This window comes from Chlamydomonas reinhardtii, chromosome 11 (genome assembly GCF_000002595.2).
Source record: "Chlamydomonas reinhardtii strain CC-503 cw92 mt+ chromosome 11, whole genome shotgun sequence".
Taxonomy (NCBI): Eukaryota; Viridiplantae; Chlorophyta; class Chlorophyceae; order Chlamydomonadales; family Chlamydomonadaceae; genus Chlamydomonas; species Chlamydomonas reinhardtii.
This window is the reverse complement of record NC_057014.1, coordinates 1,146,499-1,172,094: the sequence shown is the minus strand read 5'-3', so window position 1 is coordinate 1,172,094 and position 25,596 is coordinate 1,146,499. Positions and strand designations below refer to the sequence as shown.

Below are 25,596 nucleotides of genomic sequence, written 5' to 3'. Positions count from 1 at the left end.
CCGCCACCGCACTCTGCGTCTCCATGTACACGTGCAGCTGACTTGGCGTGTAGTAGCGACCCCGCACCACCCGCAGCTTCCTCTCCCTGCTACTGCCGTTGGCATCGCCACTGCTGCTACTGCTGCTGCCATTGGCAGTGGCGGCCGCGGCTTCGCCGCTGCTGCTGCCGCCGTCCGCCGGCGGCTCCGCTGCAGGCGGCGGCGGCGGCGGCAGGCCGGCGGCGGCGGCCGCCGGCGGCGCGCCCGCCGCCGCCAGTAGGGCGTCGACGTCGCCGTTGAATGGGGCGAGGGTCATGGGCCCGGGGGCGAGGGACTTGCCGGCGGGCAGCCACGGCATCAGCGCGGCCAGGGGGTACAGCGCGCGCGCGGCGAGCGCCGACTCGATGTCAAGCAACGGCGTGATGGGCTCCACCGTCGGCGGCGGCGGCGCGTCGGTGGTGGTGGTATTGGTGGCGGTGGCGGTGCTGGTAGTGGTGGAGGAGGAGGGGGCTGTTCGGTAGGACAGCTGAACGGCCTTGGCGGCGCGGTGGGCGGCGGCGGCGCTGCGGACGCAGGTTGCACGGTGCGCAAGGGTGACAAGTAAGTACACGGAGGTACGGCAATGGCGCCGAAATCGTGCCGTACGGACTATGGGTTTGGGGCGGTTCACTTGACCGCCCCCCCACGCAGCTGACCCCCCTCACCATCCCACACACACCACCCCGCACACACCACCCCGCACACACATACACATACACATACACACACACACACACACACACACACACACACACACACACACACACACACACACACACACACACACACACACACACGCGCGCACGCACGCACGCACGCACGCACACACACACGCGCACGCACACACACACACGCACACACACACACACACACACACACACACACCGCCCCCCCCGGCAAGCTAGTCGCTCACCTCTCCGCCAGCACCAGCCCCACCGGCTGCCCCGCGTACTCCACCCTCCCGCCCGCAGGCAGGAAGATGGGCTCCGGCGGCGGCGCGCCGGGGCGCAGGGCCTCGAAACGGTTGGCGAAAGTGTAACCATAACCGTTGGAACCGTTGGCGCCCGCCTCCAGGTCGGCGGCGCCGACGAAGCGTACGGCACCGGGCAGCGCCAGTGCGGGGGTGGCGTCGATGGCCTAGGGGGGATGGAGAAGGGGAGGAGGTGAGGCGGTGTGAAGAAGCGGTGACGTTGTGAGGTGGACGGAACATGGCGGATTAGGTGGATGGAGGATTGAGAGGCGGCCAGGAGTGGCGTTGGAAGGGTAAGAGTAATTTGAAAGGGCACGTGGATCGACGCGTGCTAGCTCAGGGGACTCCCATGCAGCGGGCAATGCCGCCGCTCCACTCGCCCGCAATTCGTCCACCCACTCGTCCATCCACCCGCAACCCACCCGCAACCCTCAACCCGCCGCCTCGTTCGCCTAGCTTAGCTTCCCCTCCAGCTGCCGTGGCACCGCGGTACCACTCGTACGGCACCTCTCACCTCCAGTACGGCGCCCGCCTTCGCCCCCATGACGTACGCGCCGTACAGCGCCCCCTTGTGTACGGGCACGTCCTCCGTGTACTGCGCCGTACCCGTGGCCTGAGGGGGGGAGGGGACGGGGGTATGCCGGGGGACGGGCACAAGTGCACGGTTGCGTGAACGCAACATACAAGCGCAAGCGCAAGCCCACGCGCAAGCGCACGGCTTCAGCAAGATTCTACCATCGCTCCTTCTCGTTTACTTAATGCTATATCCAGCCCCTTCCCACGCTACTGTTTCCTTACAGGATTGGTTCAGAACACATGCCCTTCCCACCTGCAGCTTCGCGCCCAGCTTGATCGTCGGCTCCGTCACAGGCGCCACCTCCGGCAGCGGCGCCGGATACGACTGCGTCCCAGCCACAAGCTCCGGCGGCGGCAGCCGCGACGGCGCCGCCACGTCAGCGGCGGCGGCGGCGGCGCCATTTGCCCCGTTGGCGGTTGCGGTTGTAACGCCGGCGGCGGCGAAGATTCCTTGCACGACCAGGCCCTCCGCGATGGCGGCAGTGGCGGCGTCGACGCCATCAATAGCGGCGAGGTCCGGCGCCGCCGCCGCCAGCGCCGCCGCCAGTGCGGCGGGCGTGGCCGGCGCACCCGCCAGCGCCGCCTCGACGGCGGTTAGCCGCCGTACATCCCAGCCGTACAGCAGCACGACGGTTGGGTCGGTTTCCTTGGCCGCGTTGCGCGCCGCCGCCACGCCGCCGCCGGCTGCTGCGTCCGTGCGCACGCCAACCACCACGCGCGCCTCCGCCACCACACTGGCTGTAGCGCCGCCGGCGGCGGCGCCATCCGCCGCCGGCTGAAGCCGCAGGCTAACGGCGGCGTTAGCGACGGCGGCGGCGTTGCTGTAGCGCTCCGCGATGCGCTGGCTCCAAAACCGCACGCCGTGGTGCGGCAGCGGCACGTGCACGGCGGTTAGGATGTAGCCGCCAGCCGCCGGCTTGGCGGCGGCGCCGCCGCCACTGACGAAGTCGAGCAGGGGCATACGGCGGCTGACGCCGTGGGCGGCGGCATCGGAGGACACCAGCAGCAGCTCCACCTCCGCGCCTGCAGCAGCGCAATAGAGAGAAATTAGCGATATGTCGAGCGAGCTGTTACCTGTCTAAGATGCAAATACAAGTCATACAGCTTCTGCATTCGCTCGTGCATGGGGCACTGTTCACAGCCCCAACCCCCATGCTGTGCCGTACACACGTGTGCTGTAGATACACACACACGCACGTGTGTCCCTCTCACCCGCCGCCGCCAGCAATGTGGCCACGTCAGACGGCAGCGCCGCCTCAGCTGTCAGGACCAGGTTGCCGCCCACCTGTACGGCAGAGGGCGTATGTACGGCAGTGGGTTTGCGTCCGGCAGTGAACGTACGGCAGGATGAGGGGTTTGTACGAACGATCTGTTGAGCGGCTGAGGGATTAAGAATAGCGGTGCGGGCATGCCGCGGCTGGCACCGCAGTTATCCGTGTGTGTTATCACCTAGCAACGGCCAACACGCTTCAATGCTGAATGCCAAATCCATTCCCACGCCGCGTCGCCGCCACACTCACCGTAGCCGCGTTGCGCACGTGCGTGCCCGCGATGCGCCGCAGGTGTGCGGCCGTCTCCGCCGCCCACTCCTTCACACCTCCTCCCACACTTCCCACACCGCCGCCGCCGCCGCCTGCCGCCAGCTTCCCATCCAGGTGTGCCGCCAGCGCCTCCAGTGTGACGGCGCCGCCAACCACCAGACCGTCATCGGTCTGCTGCAGGCGGCGCAGCTCCGGCACCTGCCGCCGCCCAACCAAGACACACACAAGACAGAATCCAATGTCATGGTGTTTGGATAGGCAACTGGGTCGTACACTTACAACATGCCCCGGGTTGGGCCTCAGCCCGCCCAACCTCCTCCGTTACGCCCCGAGCAAGGCACGGAACCGACCCATGCCACAAACCCCAACCCCAACCCCAAACCCCAGCCCCCACTCCAGCCCACCTCGTTCACGCTGAGCAGCACCGACTCCGCCAGCGGCCAGTCCTTGTACACGCCGGGGCCGGTGTGGCCCGCGACCAGACGCCAGGAGGAGAAGGAGCCAGTGGCGGCGGCGGAGGCCGCGGCAGCAGCCAGGCGGCCGGACTCGGCCACTAGGGCCGCCAGGGAGCGAGGCACCTGCGTGAGTGGTTGGGAGGGTGGGTGGGTGGTTGGGTGGTTGGGTGACCGGGGTGGTCAGTGTGGTCAGCGTGGGCGAGTTGGGGGGTCGCGGGGGTTAGCGGGCCCAAGGGCTTTGGGGGTGTGGGAGGTGAGGCGGGAGCAAGGGCCGAGAGCTGGAAGATGGTTCCAGGTTGCTGGAGGGGGGAGGCGTGGGAGCACACGTGAGATGCGCGGGCTAGACACCCTTTCCCCCTGCCCTCACCTTCAGCACTTGGCCCGCACCCAACGCCACCTCCTCCACGTCATCGGCAGTAGCAGCAGCGGCAGCAGCAGCGCGTGGCGGCAGTAGCAGGGCGGCACCAGCCGCGGGCGGGCCGGCCAGGTCTTCAATGTCCGCGACGCCCACGCTCTGTAGAGTGTGGTGGTGGTGATGAGTATATATGTTGGTGGCACAACGGATTGGGTATGTGACTTGTGAGGTATTGAGAATGGCGGCGCAACTCATACGGTTTCGTGAAGGGAGACTTCTGAGTGTTGTGTGGAGTGTGAAGCCCCTCGTGCCGCAGCCCAACAGCGCCTACCCAGTGCCCGACCTCCCAGGCTCCCATCAAACCTCTCCACCAAACCTCCCAAGCAGTCGGCAACGCACCCGGCACGCCGACACGATGGGTCGGTAGCCAGTGCAGCGGCACAGATTGCCGTCCAGGGCCCGCCGCAGCCCCTCCCCGTCCAGCAGCGGCGCCGACTCGGCAGCAGCAGCACCGCCGTTGCTGCTACAGCCGTTGCCGTTGCTGTGGGCGTGGCCGTTGCTGCTGCTGCCGCTACAGCCGTTGGCCGCGTTGTGCAAGGCGGCGTGGCAGGCGACGGCGAAGCCGGGCGTGCAGTAGCCGCATTGGCTGGCGTGGTGGGCCGCGAGGCGTTCTGCGTGGGTGCGTGCGAGGCGTACGACACCGGAGGGTTACGACGCTGGCACGGGGCCGGTCGCAGCGAGGCGGGGCGGTCGAAGGCATGGGGTAGGAACTCACGGTACACGTGCTGACGTAGCCAACACGCTTGCAAACCGACAGGTCAGCACCCCTGGACATGCAAGCCCACCGCCTGCAGCCGCAACCCCCCTTTTCTCAGCACCGCCCCACGCTCACCGACAACTACGGACGAGGCGGCGGGGCCACCGGCAGTAGCAGGCGTGGCGGCCGCGGTCGCGGCAGCTGTAGCAGCGGGCGGCAGGCCCTCCGCCGTGAGGATGGACTTGCCGCGCACCGAGTAGACGGGGGCCAGGCAGGAGTTGATGGTACGCAGCGAGGGCGCGCCACCTGGCAGCAGTAGCAGTAGCAGTCGCAGTGACAGCAGCAGCGGAGTAGCAGAAGCGCGGCAATGGCGTGGGAGCGTTAGCATGATGGCAGTAGCAGTAGCAGCTGGGCTTCTGTCTTGATTCCCCGTTGCATGCCGTTGCCGCCCTCCTCTCGGTCATTGCGGTACACACCAAACGGTTACAGCAAGCCCGGCTTTTCCCCTAGACATTGTCTTAGCTCCAAAAGCGTTCAAAGTGCTTCCACACACGTACCCTCCGAAGATTGCTCCACCAGTGCCACAGTACAAGCGCCGCAGCCGCCCTCGCCGCACGCAATCTTGACGCTCTGCGTCGTGTGGACCGTTTTGTGTGGGAGTGCGTTATGGTTGGCTCCGGTTGGGCAAGGGTCAGTGCGTCCAGCAAGATACGCTCTGATGTAAGGATTGGAGTCGTAACCCTAGCTGCTTGATGCAGGGTTGAGACCCGACTGCTGAACTGCCGACCCGGCGAGGGGCGGGGACGGCAACCGTCGCTTCATCGCACCCACGCCCCCTGCCACACAAGCCGGACCCGTTGATCGCGCCCCGCCGACCCACCCAACCCGACCCAGCCGATCACTCCACGTCTAATCCAGTGCTCGTAAAAACATATTCCATACCGCACCGACGGCTTTGGGCCCAAGCGAGCTCGGACATGCACGCTGATACCTGGCCCCGCCTCCGGAAGTCGCGTCTCCGCCACCCATACACCTCCCGGATATTTGATTCATATACGTGACCTGGTCTGCTGCCCTTGTTTAACCACGGCAACGTGAGTCTGGGCCTTTCGGGCCAATCCCCTCCCGCACCTTGAAGCGTGTTGTCTTCAGGAACGCGGCCAGTGGCGCATTCGCCATCTCCACTGGCGCGTGAAGTTCCTCGCCATTGACAAACAGCGTAAACGGCTTCATTCTCTTCCCGCGAATCCCAACCAACGCGCCAGGGTTTATATTTAGCCTCAAGCAGTTTGTAATTGATAGGAGGCAAAAACAGTTACTACTTGCGCCTGGTGGAAATGATCACACAGATGCTAAACGCTTCCGCTGGCGAGCCCAATCAGCTCCCAATGAACCAACCGCTTGGAGCTGAGTTTACTTTATTAGAACCACTGTAACAGCCTGTTTTACGATATATAGGTTTCACTCTTCTGTCAAGGAAAACAGCACCGTCCAAGGCCTGCTTGCGCAAGCGTTATTTTGCCGCGAGGTCGCGGGCCCCGCGAATCCTGCTTATGAGACTCGTATTTCTATAGCTCTGATTCCATATCGCATTCAAACCATAATGCGCTGTCGAGTGCGAGCCCCCGAGCCCCTGTGCAGCAGCACAACACCCACGGCTTTGACCCGGCGCGCCTTGTACCCCCAAGCCTCTGCTGCGACCGCGCGCACCGCATCATTCGCGTCCTCCAGGCAGCTATTTCAGCTGCCTACAACACCTAGAGCGCTCCAAGGCTGCGCGACACGAACTCGTGTCCTCGCAAGCGATTGCCGGCGCGCCATGTCGTCGCGACCTGACGTCACGACCGCAGCCGCGGGCAGCGGCAGTAGCAGCGGCAGCGGCAGTAGCAGCAACACGACGTGGGTGGAGGTGCCGGCGGAGGGGCGGGTGGTTCTAATTGGCATCACGGGTGCCACCGGCAGGAGCGCGCTGCAGGTGTGTGTCTGTGTGTGTGTGGGGGGGGGAGAGAATGGGGGTGCGTGGGTAGAGCCTGTGAGTGTGTGACAGCGTGTGCGCGTGTGCGTGTGCATTTGCGTGTGTGCGCGTACGTGTGCGTGCGCGTGCGCGTGTGCGTGCGCGTGCGCGTGTGCGTGTGCGTGTGCGTGCCTATTGAAGGAGGTGGGCAGGGAGAGGCAGCTCGTGTTTTCCACTCGCTAGCCTCATGCGCTTGCAAACAGCCAGGTCCCAGGGTCCGCTGTCCGCGTGTGGGTGGGGGTAGCGTGCGTGCACGGAAGGGGCAGGGGCAGGGTGGCAGGGCAGAAGGCAGGGGGGAAGGCGTGTGCTCCATGGACTGGCCCACCAACAAATCCTCTCAATACGCACACGCGCAACCACACTCACGCGTACCCTTTTTCTCCTTGTGCTTCCCATACATATTACATCTACACACACATTACGTGCCTTTCCAAACACACCCATGCACACACTGTGGCCCAAACACCCAGGGCCTGCTGGCTGCTGGCGGCGCCACGGGCCGCCCCGGGCGACACACGCTCCTGGCCATGACGCGCAACCCGAGCGGGGCCAGCGCACAGGGCCTGCCGGAGGGCGTGCAGGTAGGAGGTGTGGCGGGGGGAAGTACTTCGTTCCAATCCCAAAACAAACCATTGCCATTTGCCAACCCAGAAGCCATGGGGCACGGGGGGTTGAATTCAACGGGGGGGCCGGAGTAGTTTATTCCACACCCAGCTAAACGGTGGCAGTGGTGTGTGTGTAACACCTAGCATCCAATCAACACGGGATGGTCGGAATGGCGCCTGTAATGAGGGCAGTGACGGCAGTGCGACGGCAGTGCAACTAGCATTCCACCCTCCCCCTGACTCTCCCCACGCGACCTGCATTTGCATGCCGCCACCACCTCCGCACAACCACCTCCTCGTAACCCACCTCCTCACGACCACCTCTGCACAATCACACCTGCTCACGACCTCCTCCTTTCAACCACCTCCTCCTCACGACAAGCTCTGCACAAGCCTCTCCTCACAGCCTCCTCCTCACGACCCACCACCTCCTCCCCACAGGCGGTGGCGGGCGACCTGGACGCCCCCGCCTCCCTGGAGCCCGCCCTGCGCGGGGCCAGCGCCGTGTACTGCCACGCCCTGGCCAAGTGGGTGGGCGTGTGTGTGTGTGGAGGGAGTGGGGGTGGGGCTGTGTGTGTGGAGGGGGGAGTGGGGCTGTGTGTGTGGGAGGGAGAGGGTGTGGAGGAGCGAGTGGGTGTGGGTGTGGGTGTGGGTGTGGGTGTGGGTGTGGGTGTGGGTGTGGGTGTGGGCGTGGGCGTGGGTGTAGGTGTGGGGGTGGGCGGAAGTGGGCGGAAGAGAGGGAGGCACGTGGGCTCGGGTTTGCTCGTGCGATGACACGCCTGCACGCGCGCCGAGTGCCCACGTGATGGCGACTGTGCCAGGATGATCGTGCGTGTGGTGCGGACCTTTGCCCTTGTGCTTTCTTATACTTTTCCACTCGCACACACACATACACGCACGCACGCACGCAAGCACGCTCGCAAGCACGCATGCACACACGCACGCACACACACGCACGCACACACACACACACACACACACAAACACACACACACACGCACACGCACAGGGACGGCGCCACAGCCGACCCGCAGGAGCTGGTGCGGGCCCGCAGTCTGGCGGCGGCGGCCAAGGCGGCATGTGGGGCCGTGTGTGTACGTGTGCGTGTGTGTGTGTGTGTGTGTGTGTGTGTGTGTGTGTGCGTGTGTGTGCGTGTGCGTATGCGTATGCGAATGTGTATGCGTGTGCGTGTGCGTGCGTGTGTGTGTGTGTGTGTGTGTGTGTGTGTGTGTGTGTGTGTGTGTGTGTGTGTGTGTGTGTGTGTGTGTGTGTGTCTCAAAGAGCCGCACAAGGGAAAGAAGACATGACGTATGTGTGTTAAAAAACGAAATGACGTATGTGTGTGTATGTGCTTGTACAATGTGCATTTGCATGTGTACGTACGATGTGCATGTGATCGTGTTTGCTTACGCGATTGCCAGTGCCGTGCGTGGGTAGGTGCACGTGCCCCTGTGGTGCATGTCTGCGCGCTCGGCCTTTCTCTTGGGGGCGGCCGGCGCTTCTCATCGGATTCGCCAAGCCATCTGAACACAACATCACCACAACCGGCCCCAATGCCCCATACAGGCGTGAAGCTAATCATGTACAACAGCAGCGGCGGGCGCGGCTGCGGGTACGGCATCAGTCAGATGGAGCAGAAACACCAGGTGAGAGATTTGTCTCCAGTCAACACTAATCAACATAAATGTGATCTGGCATAATTAATCCGCAACAGGTTGAGGACATCCTGGCTGCCGCCGTGCCCACCGTGGCTTTGCAGGTGAGCATGCGGCAGGGATGCCGCACACTCGCCTGGCATTCCTCTCCCTACAGCGCGCCGAAAACCGCCATAACACTTTGCATCTAATGTAAACAAACCGCATTTAAACCCCTGCTGCTGCAGGCCACTCTGTTTATGGAGGAGCTGTGGAAGCGCTACACGCGGCCCGGCATTCTCAAGGGCGCGTTCACATGGAGCTCGCCGGGGGACAGGTGGGGAGGGGCAATGAGGTAATTGTAGATACCAGCCCAAACTAAACAGAACCCAATGCAAAAGAGCGTGGAGAAGAGCACGGCCTATGCTTTGGGGTGGGGGCGGGCCGAGTGGGAGAGGCGGGGTGGGAGTGGGTAAGTTGCGTGCTCTAAACCAACGAATGGGTGGAGAGCAAAATCTGCAAACCCTTTTCCACAAAGCGCATCTGCTGTCATGCACATGGTCCTCATCGCATGCCCTATCACACATGCTCAGCATTACGCATCTTGGCAACACACTTTATTTACACATTTATGTCTTTATTATGTTTATACTCATGTACACAGGCCCATTCAGTGGGTGGCGGCTCGGGACCTGGGTCTGGCTGCTGGCACGCTGCTGGCGGCGGGAGGAGTGGAGGTGCCGGCGGCCGCTGCAGGTGGGGGACTTGTGGGTGGTTATGGGACTGCAGGTCCAAGCAGCGGTGTGGGGCTTGGAGTGGGGGAGGGGGATTTGGGGGAGAGTCACAGCGTGGGGCACAGTGAGGGTGCCCATGCGCTCCTGCCTCTGCGGGATTGCCGCGGGGTTTAGGCGGTGCCGCGGGGGCGGACGCAAGAGGCGAGGTAATAAAAAGCCATGGCGCCGCTGCGCTGATTGTGTTGGGGCACACAGGGGCGCATCAGGGACTGCGGCTGCGCTCCATGCTGATTGGGGTTTTATGTGCCCATAAATGTATTGCGACACACAGGAGCTCCCTCAGGCGCGCATGGGGGACTGCGGCTGCGCGCCATTGAGCTGGCGGGTGACGAGCTGAGTCCGGAGCAGATGTGCGCGGCCTTCGCCAAGGTGCGTGCTTGGGCGTGTGGTCGTGTGTGGGCGTGTGGGCGCGTGTTGGCGCGTGGGCGTGTGGGTCGGACTGCACTAGAGGCGGGGGTGCGGGTTTCGGGTTTCAACCCCATCTCGGCTACTGCTCCCTTTCGCGTTCTTGCAACACTCGCCTGCCTGCTGCCTGCCCCCCCTCCCCCGCGCTCCTTGCACCTCGCCCCTTTTTGGGTTCGGTTTAGTTTGGGCTGGTATCTACACACACACACACACACACACACAAACAAACTTCTTAAATAATTATGACTGGCTACCCCCCACCCCGCCCACCCGCTCCCACCGGCTGCAGGTCCAGGGCAGCCCGGTGCGCCATAACCGCGCCCCCGCCTGGCCCTTCTGGTTCCTGGCGCGAGATGTGTGGCGCATCAGCAAGTGCGTTTGAATGGCAGTAGGCGTGTGTGTGTGTGTGCGAGTGGGTAGAAGGGCATGTGTGTTTGTATGTGTGCTGAACGTGCGTGCCTCTGATTGCGCGTGCGCATCTGCGTGTGTGTGGGCCACGGCAGGTCTGGCTGCTTTTGACGTCACCAGGGGCATCCCGCCTTTATCCCGCTGGAACGCATTCGCACGCTGCCATGCTCACAAGCCTTCTCGTGCACACACACATCCCACGCGCATAGGTTCCTGACGGAGCGCGGCTACAAGGCTGATGTGGCGGCGTGCCGGCGGCAGGTGGGTGGGTGGGTGGGTGGGTGGGTGGGTGGGTGGGTGGGTGGGTGGGGGGTGGGTGGGTGGGTGGGTGGGTGGGTGGGTGGGTGGGTGGGTGGGTGGGTGGGTGGGTGGGTGGGTGGGTGGGTGGGTGGGTGGGCGGAAGCGTGGGGCGGCTGGTGCAGCATGAACGTGTGGCAGCCCCGGGGTTGTGTCGTCAACAAAGGTTGTTTAGTCTGGGTGGGGCGTGGTTCATCCGCCATGGGCCCATTGCTCAGATTATATGTGCGTGACAGTGGCTGTGCCCCGCTGGCACCAGGACCAGAATTCCCCAACTCCTATGTCTTTCCCCGACACTGCATGCCCCATTTTCATCTTCTCGTGACAGTTTCCCGGCATGCTCACATTCGAGGAGTTCCTCATCCTCACCGGCTGGGCCGACCCCTCCCGCACCTTTGAGGACGGCATTGCTTTTGCTACAGCCGCCTCGGACACCCCTGCTACTGCCGCTACTGCTGCTGCTGCGACGACGGCCACGGCCGCCACAAAGGAGCAGTAGCGACGGTGAAGTGAAGAGGAGGAGCAAGGGGACAAGAAGGAATTAACAGGCAGCTTAAATACCGTAGTGCCGGTCTGTTCCGTGGTGCAATGCGTGTGCACATATGAGAGACTATGGGTTGTGGTGTATGGTGTATGGCGGCGGGAGGGAGAGGACTAGAGGAGATGCGGCTGTGGGGCCATAGCGTGAGAGAAGCGGTCGCACGGGGTGTCCAGCAATTTCTTACGTTATCTATCTGTGGGGCACGCCGTAGGACAGTAGGAGCCGCTGAGTAATGCAGCGCCATGACGCTGGTGTTTTAGAGGGTGCTAGTGGCCACAGGTGTAGAAGGGTGCATACGTACGGCGTGGCAGGAGGAGAGGGAGTGCCGAGTGCACGCGGCTACGGAGAGCACCGTACCACCGGCAGGGAGAATGCCAGGGGAAAGGCAGTTAACACGCACCTTGAGCATTCCTAGGCAGTTCGGCCATGAATAAGCATGACCACTGGATGTAAGTCTGCAACAGCTGCGAGCACGGGGTGCAGCAACAGTCACTTGCGTGGGCGAGCTGCGCCTGTGGGCTGTGCCAGGGCCCCATCGTGGGGCCCCCCGGAGGCAGAGGCCAGCAGAGGCTAGTTCGCGACCAGTTGGCCTTCCCAGGGGACTTTGCGTTGGGAGGTATTGGACGGCTACAAGCTGTAAATATTTGACCTAGCTCTGTATTGAGCGACAGAGCGAAGGTTATCCGCAGCGATTCCTGCGGCGAGAAGAGGCCGGGACTGGCCGGGAAAACTCCCGCCTAACCGCTCAATCACAAGTCTGACGAGCACATATTACCATAAACACACCCGGGCCCACCAGTACAATGTCAAATTGAAAATGCACTCATAGCCGGCGATGCACTGGGCAGCGGCTTGCATAGGGGCGTCAACAGCTGTCTGCGGCGTAGCGAACGTCCTCGGCTGCTATGCGCTGCTTGCGTGCCAGACAGCCTCAACTCCTCCTGCTATTTTGTTTTATCTTTCTGTGTTTCAATGTATCCAAAGCAACGATCGAGGAGACGTATGCTGGTAAGGCCTGCGCGCGCGACAGTTGCGGCGTTCCACCCCTGCTCTCCAGGATGGCCCCATTATAGATGAATCTGCTCTCGAGCTTGTATCCAATATGAATACGTTACTCGCAGGCCGGCTCGATGTGCTAGCCCGACCGACCAATGAGGACCCGCTCTACCTGCTCCGGCTTCCTATAAAGTCTAACTCGGGGACTGTGGGCAATCAGTCAGTTGTGGCTCTGGAGCTGCTTCCTGGCCTCGCAGACGTTGGCGAGCTCGTTCGCACAGGAGCTCTCCGGGCCGGCGATACTATTACGCTGCGTGGGCAACTGCACATTGTGGGAGAAACGGAGCAGCAGCTACCAGCACTGCGGGTGAACTTCTTGGCGAGCGGGGACTGGGAGGCAGACGGCCGACGCGCCATTAGCGCCAATGTCCAAGCTGCGGCGCGCACACGGTCTGCGGCGACCACCTCGCCTGAGGAGGAATTCGTCATACTGTTCATACCCGTCGCATTTTGTGACGCCGCACCTGCCATATCTTCAGAGGTAAGGACATGGACACGGACACGGACTGTTCACACCTTGGCCCAGCTTGGCGCACGATGACACCGCGCTCTGCACTCCCTGGGACTCCCGGCATGTCCCCTGCACACCACCAAAACACCGCGCCCGTGCTCATTCCTGCTGCTCGTTTCACTCGGTGTGGAGGCACGCTTCTTAAACCTCCCACGCTCTTGTGCCTTAAGCAACTGCGTGCTTGTAACCTGATCCCCACACTGCAGGAGCTCCAAGGCATCCTGTTTGGTGCAGCTGACGGCGGCGGTCTGCTGGAGGGCACGAGTGGGTCCGTGGCGGGCTATCTGGGCTTCTGTTCAAACGGGCGGCGCACCCTATCTCCCGGAAACGCGATTGTGAGTGCGGGGCCTGTGGTAAATGACCAGGCGGCGGAAGCAATACCGTACTTTGGTGACTTTGGTAGCGTATTCACTTATGCGACTGGCGGACCCCTGCTCCCTGTTGGGAGCCTCTCTCCCAGCACCTTCCCCTGCTCTCCAGCTGTTGTTCCCCTCAGCCGTACATGGCCACACCGCGTGACGCTTCTGCGTGTGTGGATTGTTTACCAACGTAGTACCCTACAACCTGGGAGTCCTTTGACCTGACCGCGCACCCCCCTCTTCCCTGCGCGCTCCCGTACGCTCGGCAGATTGCGGAGGGCGTTGCCATCCCCTGCAACGGCACCAACAGCTACGGCGCGCGATGGAGCACCTCGAGATGTACGACAATGGATCTGTACGGCTGGGCTGAGTCCGCGCTGGACATGGCTGTTGGGCAGCTGGATCCCCAGGTGCTCGACAGGTAGGTGCGGCCCTTGAGGAGTGCCGTAGTCACATGGGTGCGATGGGATCGGTGAAGCAGCGGCGGCAATGGATTTCCACGGATGGCAGGGACCCTGTTGTATCCGGCCCGGCCTGGCTTCTTACGAGCGGGGCAGAGCAGGACGGGGGGGGGGGGCACCTGGAGGGCCGCCAGGAGGTAGCGCTGCCAGGAGAGCCGCCAAGAGGGCCGCCACGACGGCCAGGCAACTTTGCGTCCAACGCGTGCGGGCTGGTTTGCGTGGGGAAAGGTTGTGTGCTGTGAGAAGCGCCAAGCGCGAACGTGTTAGGGCCGCCGTGCGAGCTTACTATGGGCCAGCCTCTGCCCATCTTGACCGTTACCTGCGCCGCAATGAGCGAGCTCTCCTTGCATTCTAAAACCCTGGATCCCCACAGAATCCAGCATGTGGTGGTGATCACGCCCGACGGCAGTTGGTGGAAGCCGCGCTACGACCCGACCAACTGCGCCGCCTACCTCGCCAGTGGGGAGGTGGGCCGCGGGCGGCAGCTGCCGGGCACGGCTGGCGGCTCCTTCGGGTTCGTGTGGGTCACTGGTGAGTTGGCGGGTGGGTGAGTGAGCGCGGGTTGAGAGCGGGGCAACGGGCGGTAGACAAAATGACGCACGGATGCACATCATCGATCACGCACGGGTGACACGGCGGCGACGGGTGCACTTGCATTAGCGGCGCGCGGGTGCTTGGCACGGTGCCTGGGCATGGTGTCTGCGGGCCCGACTATCTGTGTGCCGCGTCATTATTACGTCATTTCTGCGGCACCAGTCACTACTGTGTGCGCCCATGTAGACACGTATTAAAAAAACACGAGGGTTGAAAAACGTGTGTGTGTGTGTATGTGGTGCAGGCGAGCGCCGATCGGTTCTGAACACCTACCTGCACGAGCTGTCCCACAACCTGGGGCTCTACCACGCCGGCACGACTGAAAGCTGCCAGGTAAATACGGTGCCACCGGATGCCTTCCATTGCGCCCGCCGCGCGTGCGTCGCCCCTCGCTGTGCGTATGGCCATACTCTGTACCCGCACACTCCACCACGAGCTGCCGCAGCTGCGGCGCTTTCTGCAAAGCACGCCTCAGACACCATCATACTGGGCCCGTCACCTTCTGCACCGCTGTAACTCCTCCCGCCCACCCCTGGCTCTTCCCCAACAGTACTGCGACCGCGCATGTGCGCTGGGCGGCTGCTGCTTGGCCCGCTGCCACAACGCCGCCCACCTCTGGGCCCTGGGCTGGGCGGACCCCGTGGAGGGCGGCTCTCTGGTTCTGGAGGGGCTGACTGAGGGGCTGACACTGCCGTACCGACTGCCGGCACAGCACAGCAGCGATGCCAGCTTCGTGATGATCGACGCGTCGCCAGGTGTGGTACGGCTTGCGCAGGCGTGTGTTAAAGAGCACAAGGAAAACGTTGCGCAAAGACAGGCGTGTGTGTGTGTGTGGGCACAAGCGCTGACGGTGCACGCGCTGACGGTGATGGATGGCTAGCGACTTCTGGAGGGATGTGGTTTGCAGAGTGGGGTAAATGCCTTTTGATACTGCAACAGAGCGCCACAGCCAGAGGATTGGCCCGCTGTTGACCTGCTAACCCGCAACCGCACAACGTTGAAACCGCACGCGCCACTGCTAACAAACCCAAACCCCACCCGTGCCGCATCACGCCATACCACGCCGTGCCCCGCCCCCCAGGAAACCCCAACGGCACGCGCGTGTTTCTGTCGTACCGGCGGCTGCGTCCGCCGTACGAGTCGTTCGACTCGCAGCTAGATAACTCTGTGCTCGTGCACCGCTACCTATCTGGCGGCTCCCGATTAGGCAACATGGACACGCAGTTCCTCGCCAGGCTGGCGCCGCCGAGCCCGGTGGCGGCAGGCAGAGCGGCCGGCAGTGGCGGCTCGGGCAATGGCAGTGGTGTTGCCGCGGTGTGGCGCGACGACACAACACGTAAGGCCCTGTTGCGCGGCGAGGCCGTGGTTGGTCTGTGTGCGCGCCCTGCCTGTTGTCTTGGTAGGGCGACAGTGGCGGCTGATGCGTGGCAGGATTTTATGGGATGCGGTCAGAACGCAGGTGGTGTTGATGCCGTCTAGACGCATGGCCTTGACGCGACAGGGTCTGCTGGCGCACCCCTGTCTCCGGCACAGGTCTGTGGGTGCAAGTGCTGGGCTCCGACGGCGCCGCTGCCGCTGTCACCGTTTGCCGAGCGCCGCTGCTGTCCACGGCAGTGGGCGCGGGCTCACCGGCGGCAACAGCCGGTGACGGCAGTGATAGCAGTGGCAGTAGCAGTGGCAGTAGCAGTAGCAATGGCGCCGCTTCGCCGCCCAGCAGCAGCTCAGCTGTAGACTGGTCAGCTTGCCAGCGGGCACAGCCGGATCCAGCATCTGTCCTGCAAACCATGGGTATGGCGCAGCGGCTGCCGGCAGCGCTGCAGCTGTCGGTGATGGCGGCGCCGCCACCCGCGCCGCCACCCACGCCGCCACCCACGCCGCCACCCCGCCCGCGGCCCCAGGCGCAGGCAGCCGTGGCCGCTCCCGACGCAGTTGCTGCGCTACTACGCAGAGACGATGGGTCGCCTCCGCTGTCGCCCGCGCCTGTGCCACTCTCGCCCTCGCTCTCACCGTCGCGCGCGCCCGGCTCCTCGCAAGCGGCCGAAGCGTCGCGGAGGGGCACTGGGCGGCGGAGAGGCGACGTGGCCGGCGCATCCTCGCCTCCCGCGCCTCAACCCCCACCACTACCTTCATCGCCTTCTCCTCCTGCACCAGTGCCAGCCCCGGACACAGGCGCCGCCGCCGCTCCTGCGCCGGGGCCGGCTGGCGGCGGCAGCAGTGGCAGGCGGAAGCGCCCACCGCCGCCCGCACCCGTGGAGTCCAGTGTTGGCATGGGTGCCCGGCGGACGGCTGCGGCCGGAACACCGCCGGCTGCTGCTGCCTCCACTCGGCCTTCCGACAGCCGTGGCGTAAGGCGCCTGGCAGGGCAGGTGCCCTGGGGGCCCCGCACGTAGCAGGTGCGGTGCGGGTCGGTGCGTGCACGTGGCGGTGGCTGATGGGGATTTACTCTGCCCAGTGGAGCGGCGGTTACCGCGGCAGGGTCCGATAGCAATGCCAACGTACGATGTCTCGTAAACTACAATGCAAGTAACGGACTGTGAAATGACAGATGAACTGAACTAGCCAAGTAACGTGATATGACTGTTGGGCGTGTCTGGCATGTCGAATCGGCACGTCTTGGGGGCAGGGGAGGTGGGGCCTTCATTCAGCTAGCATGGCAGGTACGGAGCCGAGTACAGGTACCCACGGTACAGGCGTCACACACATACGACAGGTGTAGCACACAAACGGTACAGGTGTAGCGCACACACAAGGTACATACGTCGCATATGCACGGCACATAACCTACATACTTGATGAACTTGGTTTGCACAACTTGTGTTGGTCCGGTGGTCTTGCGAACTCACTTCAAAGCAGGGGTGCTTCAAAGCAGTGTGTGGATCGTAAGATGGGCAGTATGGAAGGAGGCAGAGGGCGTGGACACCGTGAGGTAGGGGACGTCAATGGGGGGGGGGGGGGGGTTGTGCGCGTTCAGGGGTACACGGTGGACGTTCGGGACGTTCGTTGCAGATGGGTGGGAGAGGACAGTTCGTGCGAGATATGTGCGGCAGGCACGCGGGGGCGCCTGAAAAGACAGATGAGCCAGTGCGGACCGGAGGAGCGAGGGAGCAAGTTCAGAAAGGTCGAGGCTACTACGGCACAATTCGGCTCATTCCTAGAGTCAACCCCAGCGTAGCTCAGTGATATTATGAATGGTTTATGAGTAGCTCCAGCTGAGAATTTCACATAGGCTGATTTTTCCATCCGGGCGGAGAAGCTGGCTCTTGATTCCGAGAAACGCCGCTAACAACGGCTACCCCCGCTACAACGACATTTTCGAGCATTTGCAAGTCGAGCACTTCCAGATGCCTTCGCGCGACTGATTTTTCTTTTGGGCTTCAAGCACAAAACAAGTATGTAGGCGGAAGCTTGCTCCATAAAATCTTGGATAGTGAGATATGCCTCTGAGAGGCCCAAAGCCTGGGCTTGACGTCTTGGACCGTGTACCCGAGGAGTCACCTGTTGTCCAGGCTTACCAAAAGCCGCGTGGCCCGCATCAACGATTCAAGCACCGATTCAGGTATTACAATCCTTAAGAGCATGAGCGGCAGCAGCAGCATGCCTCCGGGCATAACTCAATACCGGGTACGTACTCAGGACTCGGCCGGGTACGTGCCCTGAGCAGCGATCACGTTTGCAATTTGCCTGATGAATCATACGTGTACTTTTGCAGGTCAAGAGAGAGCCGGAACGTGCAGGAGGAGCAGGTGCGTGGGGTGCTTCAACGGGCAGGCAGGGGCAGGGGCGGGCACAATTTGAACGGGCGGGCGGCGCACAACGGCATGATATGAGGAGGCAATGGGCTTGGGGCAATGTGGTCCGGGTCTGTGGTGGGGCATAGGGGTGGAGGAGGGCGAGCCGTGGCTCCCAGCCACGGCTTCAGGTGTGGGCAGGTACGGTAGCAAGGACTTGCCGGTACTGATGCACTTCCTTGCTGCATTGGTCGCTGTGCCGGCCTGGCTTGCCTATGCAGCTGCCGGTGACAGCCCCAACGCTGGACCGGGCGCGCCAGCAGCATCTGGACGACCTGCGCACGCACATTGAGGAGCTGCGCACGCACATTGAGGAGCTGCGCAAGCAGAATGAGGAGCTGCGCAAGCAGAATGAGGAGCTGCGCAAGGCCAATCCGCTGAAGAAGCTGTTTTGCTGTGCGTGAGCTGTCTTGGTGGCGGCACGCCCCTGGGGTCCAGAGCAGGGTGTTCGTTCAATCGTTCTCCACGTCACTGGCTCGTGAACTGCGGCAGCAGGTCCCTCTTGTAACCAAGGCAATCTAGTTTGGTCCCCAAAGGGGGTGCTTCTGCTCCTGTGCTCCCAAATGGAATCTAGTAACGCGTCTAACCTGGCTGGGTCCGTATTCTGCATAACGGCCTGCATCCCGCCTGTAAAATCGATCTCGCTACCCGAACGCAACTGGTCGTAGGCCGTACACCGCATGAGCACATGATTAGCTGATGACTGACGTGCTTGAAAAAACGCAACACGCAGAAGCGAACATGACGTTGTAGAGTTACATGTGGGACGACAGCCGTGGACTAAGCCAGGGCCCCAAAAACGTACGAGACACGCACGCTCACCCGAGGAGAGAACCCCGAATGACCCCCATGCTCCTCGCCTCCGGAGAGGGGAGGGACCTCAGGCCCAGCCAGGTTTTCTGCAGCTGCTAGGACAGGGTGGGTGATGGTTTGCAGGTGGCATGGTAGACTTCATTGAAGCGGATTGTTTGGAGTAGAGCCTATTGAAGTCTGGGGGCGGCAGCTGGGGCTCAGAAGGCGTTCCACCGCGGGCGCAGGTACGGTGAAGGAGCCGCACTCGTGAGCTGTGGGTTAGGACCCACAAGGGACCAGCAAGCAAGAGAACTTCAACTCGGACATCTCGATCTGCACCGTCTGGCCGTGTGCTGATGTGGAAGCTGTGTGTTGACAATGGAGTGACGGGGCGCGTGCGTGTACGGGCGTGGATAGGAAGCTGCCGCGCAGCAGGGCAGTCCTGCTGACGTGAGGTGGGCAGGAGTGTGCAGGCAAGATGATGCATGGCTCTGTCAACAGTCAACAGGGGCAGCCCTGCAGGAGTGTGCAGGCAAGACGATGCATGGCACTGACAAATTATGATAGGTTGACGTGTCAGGGCGCGAAAGGGCCTCAATAGTTTGACAGCATAATGCTCGGAAGCTTTGGGGCGGCATGGGTGGCCTCGAGCGGCGCTGCGGGGCTGGCTTCATGTTGGGCGCCGACCCCTCGGCAGTCACGGTGACGGGGACGGCTTGAGTTATTGTGTAGTGCCGGCAGCACCCTTAAAGTGTGATACAAACGTGCTTCTGTCCTTCGAACGTGTATGAGGGGGAGCTGGATTGAGTTGGGTTCCGAAGTTGCTGATGTTTACGGACGCGGGGTGGAACTGGGGCGGGCACAATGGCGCAGTCGCGGCGCTGTGATGACGCGTCTGGACGTCGTACAACGCCCCCCACCCGACTTGTAGCGCTGCTACTACCGTATATCTTCCGAATAGTCTATTACGCACAGAATGAGCTCTTGTTGTCTTCAGGAGTGAACAGTACACCAATGGGGCGCGTAATTTGATCGAGCGAAACCATGAACCCGGCGCATTCAAGGAGGACGACGGCCCTCCATTGCCTCATATACGTTTGGCTACCATGATGAATTCAATCCTACCTTGCGAATGACTAGGCAGGGCAAATTAGCAGCCGCGCGCTGCTTGCACCTGTTGCTGGCGCCTTTCCTACTGAGCTCGGTGCTCTGCAAGGAAGAAAGAGTTGAGGGTAAGCCAAGGACGTACGGGCTTGAGACTTACGCCTGCTTGGGACGCCTGCCTGTCGTCAACGAGGGCTCGCAACTTGTGCTGGACAGCCCACGGCGCTCTCAATTGCACATTAAATAGCTTATCGTGATACTTTAGTACGCCAACAGGCTGTCGTTTGTCGCTTGACGGGAAAAAAAGGGCGGTTGGCCGTCGGGCACTGAGTGGCTGCTTTCCCCCCTGCAACGATTCCAGGTTGGATAAGCGTTGTCATCGCTCCAGATGAAGCCAGCGAAGGCCCTCAACTTGTGCTGCGACTCGCAAATACGATGGCGGGGGCTCCAGGCTTCAAGTTCATGAACTTGAAGACGCTGAGGGAGGACACCTTAGCTGAGGCTATTAGCAGCTTCGCGCCCGGCGCTCGTGTAGCAGTGGTGGGCGAGCTCCGAAATTCGCAGCCCGCCACGGGCACCACAGTCGAGTCCGCACCCTACCTCGTGGCGAGCTCCATAGACTTGCTTGATGATATTAATCAGACAACTGAGCTGGGAGGCTACTCAAATACTGCCGCAACACGGTCAGCGGCTGCCTCGGACTCCGCATCGGGCGACGCCACCCCTATGAAGGCTCTCTTCCTTATCGTGTCCACTACCTGCGGAGGGCCCAGGAGCTTGCCGGCGGCCACTCGCGAGGTATGTGTGCTTGGTCAGGCATATCTGAGGGATATGTACAATACGGTAGGGGGATGGGGGCGTTGCTGATCGTGCTTGGGCGTTTGGGGTGTTCGACGTGCGCCCCAGTTGACAGGGGTGACAGCCGGCGAGTCGAAGGCAAGGACTGGTGGCGTCGAAGGGGGAAGGCTTGTCCTCGTGCTTTCATCGACCCTTCTTCAGCAGCAGCGCCTACACCGCCTTCCAAACCGTTCCCGCTATCGGCACGCCGTGCTAACCGCCCTCCTTGTGTTCCACCCGTCACCATCAGGAGTTGGAGGCCATCCTATTCGACAGCGGCAATGCCGGAGGAGGGAGTAGCAGCGACATAGCTGGCAGTAGCACCGGCAGCAGCAATGGTAGTAGCAGCAGCAGCAGCAGTAGCTCAGTTCCCACGCTTCAGTCCTACGTGCGCTACTGCTCCAACGGCCGCGCGGCGCTGTCACCTGACACCAGCCGCGTGCTCGACAGCGTCGTCATTCCCTGCGCCGGCCCCGTCAGCGCCGCCACCAGCCAGCCGGTGTGGCTGACCAGCCGCTGCCAGACAGGCGACATGCTGGGCTGGGGCGATGCGGCGGTGGAGGCAGCCAAGCAGCAGCTGGGGCCGGACGGGCTAGCGAGGTAAGGAAGGGGTGCTGTGAACAGTGAACTTCGCCCCAAGAGGCCTCCTGCTCCCCAAGCCAGATTTGGAAGGGCTGCTGCCCGAGTTGTTGTTGGCGCTAGCTCTGGCATGGCATCGCACACGTTCGACAATCATACAATCCTCAGCCATGACCACAAGCACGGACACGGTTAAGATAGGCACGGAAAAGCGGTTTCCGCCAACAAAACCCTGGCACCCCAAACGCATGGTTTTGCAGCACAGCACCCCTTGCGGTGAATGCAAGAGCAAGTACGCGCGCCCTGTTCCCCTCAACCCACGCAGCTACCATCACGTGGTCCTGGTGCTGCCGCGTGACTGGCGCTTGCCGCCATCATCTGACGGCGCCGCCGTCGCCAACGGAAGCGGGGGCGGCGGCTGTGCGGGCTTCACTGCTAGTGGGGAGGTGGGCGTGCCCCGCCGCAACGCTGACGGCAGCCCTGCCTACGCCTTCAGCTGGCTAAGTGGTGAGAGGTTGTTAGTGGTGGGCAGGCGACGAGCTGCGGGCAGCTGGGGGGCTGCTTGGGCAGGCTTGGGCTGTGTTCTAAATACACCTATAGGTGTAGCTACAGAGCCGAGAGGTCGTACGGCTTCCGGGCCTCAACCGTTACTCGACTGCCCATACCTTCCTTAATTGCTTGCCCGTAAACCAACCAACCAACCATCCAACCACCCAACCCCACAACACGTGCCGTAGGCGAGCGCTACCCCATGTTTTCCAACTACTTTCACGAGATGTCCCACAACCTGGGGCTGCTGCATGCCGGCACTGCCAACGGCTGCCAGGTGAGCGGCCCTTGCGCAACTTGGGTTCCCTTTTTGTTTTCGCCTGCTTGCTCATTAACCCACCCCACTCCGACCGAAATGCTAGAGCTTGAGCCGGGAGGCTTTGCACCCGCATGCTGCCTTGCCATGTGTTTGGACGGCAACGCGTGTGTGCGGTTGCCACGTCTGTTTGCATCCTGAAGCGATGGCGCTTTTCCTACTTCTTCCATCTTTGCGCCTTGCAGTACTGTGACGCCACTTGCGTCATGGGCTACTGCTGCGACCGCGTGTGCCCGAACGCCGCCCACATGTGGGCCCTAGGCTGGGCAGATCCCGCCAGCGGCCCATCTGCGGCCGATGCCCAGGGACAGGGTGGTGACTTGGGAGTAACAGACGGAGGAGCAGCAGCAGCAGCAGCGATGGGCGGCTCTCTGGTTCTGGAGGGGCTGACTGAGGGGCTGACACTGCCGTACCGACTGCCGGCACAGCACAGCAGCGATGCCAGCTTCGTGATGATCGACGCTGCGGCCGCCACCGGCGGCATCCGGTACTTTCTGTCGTACCGCGACGGTACGACCAGCGGCGTGTACGACAGTACGGTGGGGAGCAGCTTGCACGTGCACGGGCATCTGACGGGTACGGCACGGCGGCGGTACACTGACACGGGCGCCTGGATGGATTCGGTACACGTGGCGGCGCTGGCGGCGGGCGATGTGTGGCGGGATGAGCAGACACGTGAGTGGCGCAGGCGCACATGGAGAGGGGCATTGCGGGCGCGGGTGGGCATGGGCGGAGTGGGCAATGGGTTGTGCATCACGGCACGAGTGGGAGCTGACCGGGATTAGGTTCCGTGGGCTGTGCGCTTCCGGATGGCATTGTCCTATGCTAGGTGAGGGCTGCTGCTCGAAGTAACATATTGTACCGTAACTCCTGGCCACCCATGACGTACCGTATTGTCCATATGACATGTGTTTCCCCACAGGCCTGCAAGTGCGTGCTGTTGCAATCAGCGGTGGGGAGGCCGTGGTGCGGTTGTGCCGGGCCCCGGTGCTGCAGCTAGCCGCTGGCACCGCCGCGCCTGTGAACAGCAGTGCAGCCAACTGGTCAGCTTGCGACATGCCGGCCGGCGGCAGCGTTAGTGTTACCGGCGGAGCCGAGGCCATCGGCGTCAGCAGCCCTGCGCCCTCGCCAGCCCAGGGCGAGCCGGCCGGAAGCGCAGGCCAAGCGCAGACAACCGCGCTGGCGACGCAGCAGAACGTTACGCCGACGCCAGCGCCCACACCCGATCCCACAACGGCTCCGTCCCCTTCTCCTGTACGGCAGGCTCAGGCATCCTTACGGAACAACGGCTCGCCGACGCCGACGCGCTCGCCGTCGGCGCCCAGCCCTCCCCAGCCGGACACACCCAGCTCGCCCAGTCCCCCGGGGCCATCAGGCACTCCCACGTCGGCTGAGGCAGCTCCTGCCGCCACGGGCAGCAAGCGCAAGGCGAAGCGCGCGTCGCCCTCGCCCCCACCTTGGCCGTCTCCCTCGCCGGAGACAGCACCAACGCCAGGTGGTGGCGGTGGTGGTGGTGGTGGTAAAACGCGCAAGCAGCCGACGACCTCGCCGAGGAAGCGCGGCAATGGCGCGGGCCGCCTTCGGCGCCTTCTGGGGCGGGCGTTCGAGTGACGCACACACATACACACACACGCATACACATACACACACACACGTATGCCGTCGCGTTGCTGCATTGCATACACCGTCTTTGCGCTTTGTTTTCCTTATGCTCTTTAACACATACGCCCGTGTGCTCTACCACGCACGCATTCACACGCGCCCCAACACATGTACACGGCGCCATGCATACTGACATCGTGTGCTGGTAGTAGCTGGTCGTAGCCAGTAGTATTGCTGACAGATTATTATTTTATGCCTTTATTACTGCCATGCAATGGAGGGAAGCTTTACCTTGTTAGCCGTGCGGCGCATCGATGGTTTGGCGCCAGCCCGCCCCCCGCTGTGGTCGGGCGGCGGGCGGTCATTCCTCACGGCCTTCCGCGATCTTCTCCCACCACTCTTGCGTAGCGTCCTTCGAGCACTGTACATACAGACTATGGTGTTTGGACCGCTTGGCGAGCTACGGCCAGCCGATTGGGCCTCGCAATGGTATTAGCAAGACGATCGGGCTGCAGTGAAGCCCTGCGTGCCGCGTGTACATACCCAACTGAATGGGCGCGTCAGGCGTGTGCTAGCGCTCGCGTTTGGCAGGGGCACCCCTGCGTTTTGGTTTTGCTTCTTACAATCCCTGGGCCATGTGCAGCGTGTTACACGCCAAAGGCTTGTAACATGCTTATGTAGATGCATAGGGTAGAGATGCGGAACGTGTCCGGCGTGAACATGTTGCAGGCTGTCGTCCTGGGTGTCATTGGAATAGGGATATTCAACACTTTGGTTGTGGGCATGGATGCGTGTACTTCACACAAACATACATCGATTGCACGCAACACGTGAGGCGGCGTGTAGCATGTAACCCTCATGTACTTCACACAAACATACACCGATTGCACGCAAAACGTGAGGCGGCGTGCAGGTCTTGCTGGGGGTCTTGCACTGTCTTGCGCGCGTGTGCTGAAAGTGAGCATCGCCACACAGTGGGCCGGGCCCACCGGGCCCGGGCGCCTGGTATGTTGGGGGAGCCTCTGCGGCTGCCCCGAGCGCCTTTCAAAATTGCTTATTGCATCATCAAGGGTTATTGCAGGTGGAAGTGGATAATGCAAAGCAGGCTGCTGGATTGAGCGCGTTTGAGAGAGGGGGTCCTGCGTATGGATTAGCCCTGGAAGCCAAATGCAGACAACGCACTTGTATCGGGTACAGTAAGGTGTTACAGGTTAGGTGTTGCACGTGGGTGTTACAGTATAGCACCATAATGCGGATACGGTGTCAAGTGGGCTGGTGGGGAGGTATTTCCTGGTATCAGGGAAACGAGGGATTCGTGTCGCAACATGGCAATGGAGACGCCGTCCGCCCGTCGTGGCAGAGGCAAGATGACGTAGCATCCTTTGCTGCGCTATAGCTGTTGGTGGAGTTAACTTGCCAAAAGATCTTATCTTACGGAGCGGGGTGGGGGCGGTGGCTTGAGATCGTGCCTGCTGTCAGTTGGTGGGGGGCCCGGCGATGGAGTTGCCCGTGGTAGTCTGGCGCCGACGGACAAAGAGCGCCTGGGCTGTAAAACACTGTGCAATTCATGCTCCCCTTACCACTCAGCGGTGCGGCCCAGGCGGTGCGACCTGTCTTACTTGGCGAGTGGCGATGGTATGGCCAACCGAATGCAGATCAAAACCAAGTGAGCTTCAAA

General features: G+C 62.4%; 5 protein-coding genes across 7 annotated transcripts in view; 4 read left to right on the top strand and 1 right to left on the bottom strand.

Moving 5' to 3' along the window:
* Window positions 1–6,063, bottom strand: part of CHLRE_11g467688v5 (uncharacterized protein) — a 14,902-nt gene extending 8,839 nt beyond the window's left edge. For both annotated transcript variants that reach the window (XM_043067441.1, XM_043067442.1), the window contains exons 1-12: window positions 5,804–6,063; window positions 5,230–5,302; window positions 4,808–4,978; window positions 4,315–4,586; window positions 3,928–4,074; window positions 3,510–3,683; window positions 3,085–3,303; window positions 2,777–2,849; window positions 1,818–2,587; window positions 1,503–1,601; window positions 932–1,155; window positions 1–542 (exon numbers count right to left, since the gene is read on the bottom strand). The exon at window positions 1–542 is cut by the window's left edge and continues 62 nt beyond it. In XM_043067441.1, the coding sequence (XP_042919438.1) occupies window positions 1–542; window positions 932–1,155; window positions 1,503–1,601; window positions 1,818–2,587; window positions 2,777–2,849; window positions 3,085–3,303; window positions 3,510–3,683; window positions 3,928–4,074; window positions 4,315–4,586; window positions 4,808–4,978; window positions 5,230–5,302; window positions 5,804–5,905 (2,866 nt within the window). In that variant the 5' untranslated portion in view covers window positions 5,906–6,063. The remainder of the gene's footprint in view (window positions 543–931; window positions 1,156–1,502; window positions 1,602–1,817; window positions 2,588–2,776; window positions 2,850–3,084; window positions 3,304–3,509; window positions 3,684–3,927; window positions 4,075–4,314; window positions 4,587–4,807; window positions 4,979–5,229; window positions 5,303–5,803) is intronic.
* A 100-nt stretch (window positions 6,064–6,163) lies between these two features.
* CHLRE_11g467687v5 (uncharacterized protein) lies at window positions 6,164–12,022 on the top strand. The gene is made up of 12 exons (XM_043067440.1): window positions 6,164–6,647; window positions 7,157–7,267; window positions 7,733–7,818; window positions 8,301–8,371; window positions 8,858–8,937; window positions 9,006–9,050; window positions 9,174–9,262; window positions 9,590–9,681; window positions 9,991–10,088; window positions 10,414–10,496; window positions 10,742–10,793; window positions 11,158–12,022. The coding sequence occupies exons 1-12, from the start codon at window positions 6,492–6,494 to the stop codon at window positions 11,326–11,328; spliced, it is 1,134 nt and encodes a 377-aa protein (XP_042919437.1). The 5' UTR covers window positions 6,164–6,491; the 3' UTR covers window positions 11,329–12,022.
* A 127-nt stretch (window positions 12,023–12,149) lies between these two features.
* Window positions 12,150–17,475, top strand: CHLRE_11g467686v5 (uncharacterized protein). Of its 2 annotated transcripts, XM_043067438.1 has the most exons (10): window positions 12,150–12,378; window positions 12,492–12,504; window positions 12,624–12,907; window positions 13,144–13,272; window positions 13,566–13,717; window positions 14,131–14,288; window positions 14,596–14,684; window positions 14,902–15,106; window positions 15,433–15,687; window positions 15,885–17,475. In XM_043067438.1, exons 2-10 carry the CDS (start codon window positions 12,501–12,503, stop codon window positions 16,739–16,741), a joined length of 2,133 nt encoding a protein of 710 aa, XP_042919435.1. In that variant the 5' UTR covers window positions 12,150–12,378; window positions 12,492–12,500; the 3' UTR covers window positions 16,742–17,475. The 2 variants fall into 2 exon arrangements, with proteins under 2 accessions (XP_042919435.1, XP_042919436.1); XM_043067439.1 differs by having other exon boundaries at window positions 12,150–12,951.
* Window positions 17,476–17,529: 54 nt separating this feature from the next.
* On the top strand, window positions 17,530–19,835 carry CHLRE_11g467685v5 (uncharacterized protein). The gene is made up of 3 exons (XM_043067437.1): window positions 17,530–17,907; window positions 18,061–18,094; window positions 18,361–19,835. The coding sequence occupies exons 1-3, from the start codon at window positions 17,786–17,788 to the stop codon at window positions 18,541–18,543; spliced, it is 339 nt and encodes a 112-aa protein (XP_042919434.1). The 5' UTR covers window positions 17,530–17,785; the 3' UTR covers window positions 18,544–19,835.
* A 64-nt stretch (window positions 19,836–19,899) lies between these two features.
* Window positions 19,900–25,482, top strand: CHLRE_11g467684v5 (uncharacterized protein). The gene is made up of 7 exons (XM_043067436.1): window positions 19,900–20,163; window positions 20,397–20,833; window positions 21,123–21,472; window positions 21,777–21,958; window positions 22,189–22,277; window positions 22,502–22,991; window positions 23,239–25,482. Exons 2-7 carry the CDS (start codon window positions 20,471–20,473, stop codon window positions 23,925–23,927), a joined length of 2,163 nt encoding a protein of 720 aa, XP_042919433.1. The 5' UTR covers window positions 19,900–20,163; window positions 20,397–20,470; the 3' UTR covers window positions 23,928–25,482.
* Window positions 25,483–25,596: the final 114 nt, after the last annotated feature.

What these genes read in the sequence shown, in the direction of transcription:
- CHLRE_11g467686v5 (XM_043067438.1), top strand. An exon ending in TATCTCCCGGAAACGCGATT is followed by an intron (nt 13,273 to 13,565) that starts GTGAGTGCGGGG and finishes TACGCTCGGCAG; the next exon opens with ATTGCGGAGGGCGTTGCCAT. An exon ending in CGGGTTCGTGTGGGTCACTG is followed by an intron (nt 14,289 to 14,595) that starts GTGAGTTGGCGG and finishes TATGTGGTGCAG; the next exon opens with GCGAGCGCCGATCGGTTCTG.
- CHLRE_11g467687v5 (XM_043067440.1), top strand. Translation starts at nt 6,492, where the DNA reads ATGTCGTCGCGACCTGACGTCACGACCGCAGCCGCGGGCAGCGGCAGT. An exon ending in CCGGCAGGAGCGCGCTGCAG is followed by an intron (nt 6,648 to 7,156) that starts GTGTGTGTCTGT and finishes CCAAACACCCAG; the next exon opens with GGCCTGCTGGCTGCTGGCGG. An exon ending in GCCTGCCGGAGGGCGTGCAG is followed by an intron (nt 7,268 to 7,732) that starts GTAGGAGGTGTG and finishes TCCTCCCCACAG; the next exon opens with GCGGTGGCGGGCGACCTGGA.
- CHLRE_11g467685v5 (XM_043067437.1), top strand. Translation starts at nt 17,786, where the DNA reads ATGCCTCTGAGAGGCCCAAAGCCTGGGCTTGACGTCTTGGACCGTGTA. An exon ending in CGATTCAAGCACCGATTCAG is followed by an intron (nt 17,908 to 18,060) that starts GTATTACAATCC and finishes GTACTTTTGCAG; the next exon opens with GTCAAGAGAGAGCCGGAACG. An exon ending in GGAACGTGCAGGAGGAGCAG is followed by an intron (nt 18,095 to 18,360) that starts GTGCGTGGGGTG and finishes TTGCCTATGCAG; the next exon opens with CTGCCGGTGACAGCCCCAAC.
- CHLRE_11g467684v5 (XM_043067436.1), top strand. Translation starts at nt 20,471, where the DNA reads ATGGCGGGGGCTCCAGGCTTCAAGTTCATGAACTTGAAGACGCTGAGG. An exon ending in GGGCCGGACGGGCTAGCGAG is followed by an intron (nt 21,473 to 21,776) that starts GTAAGGAAGGGG and finishes CAACCCACGCAG; the next exon opens with CTACCATCACGTGGTCCTGG. An exon ending in CGCCTTCAGCTGGCTAAGTG is followed by an intron (nt 21,959 to 22,188) that starts GTGAGAGGTTGT and finishes CACGTGCCGTAG; the next exon opens with GCGAGCGCTACCCCATGTTT.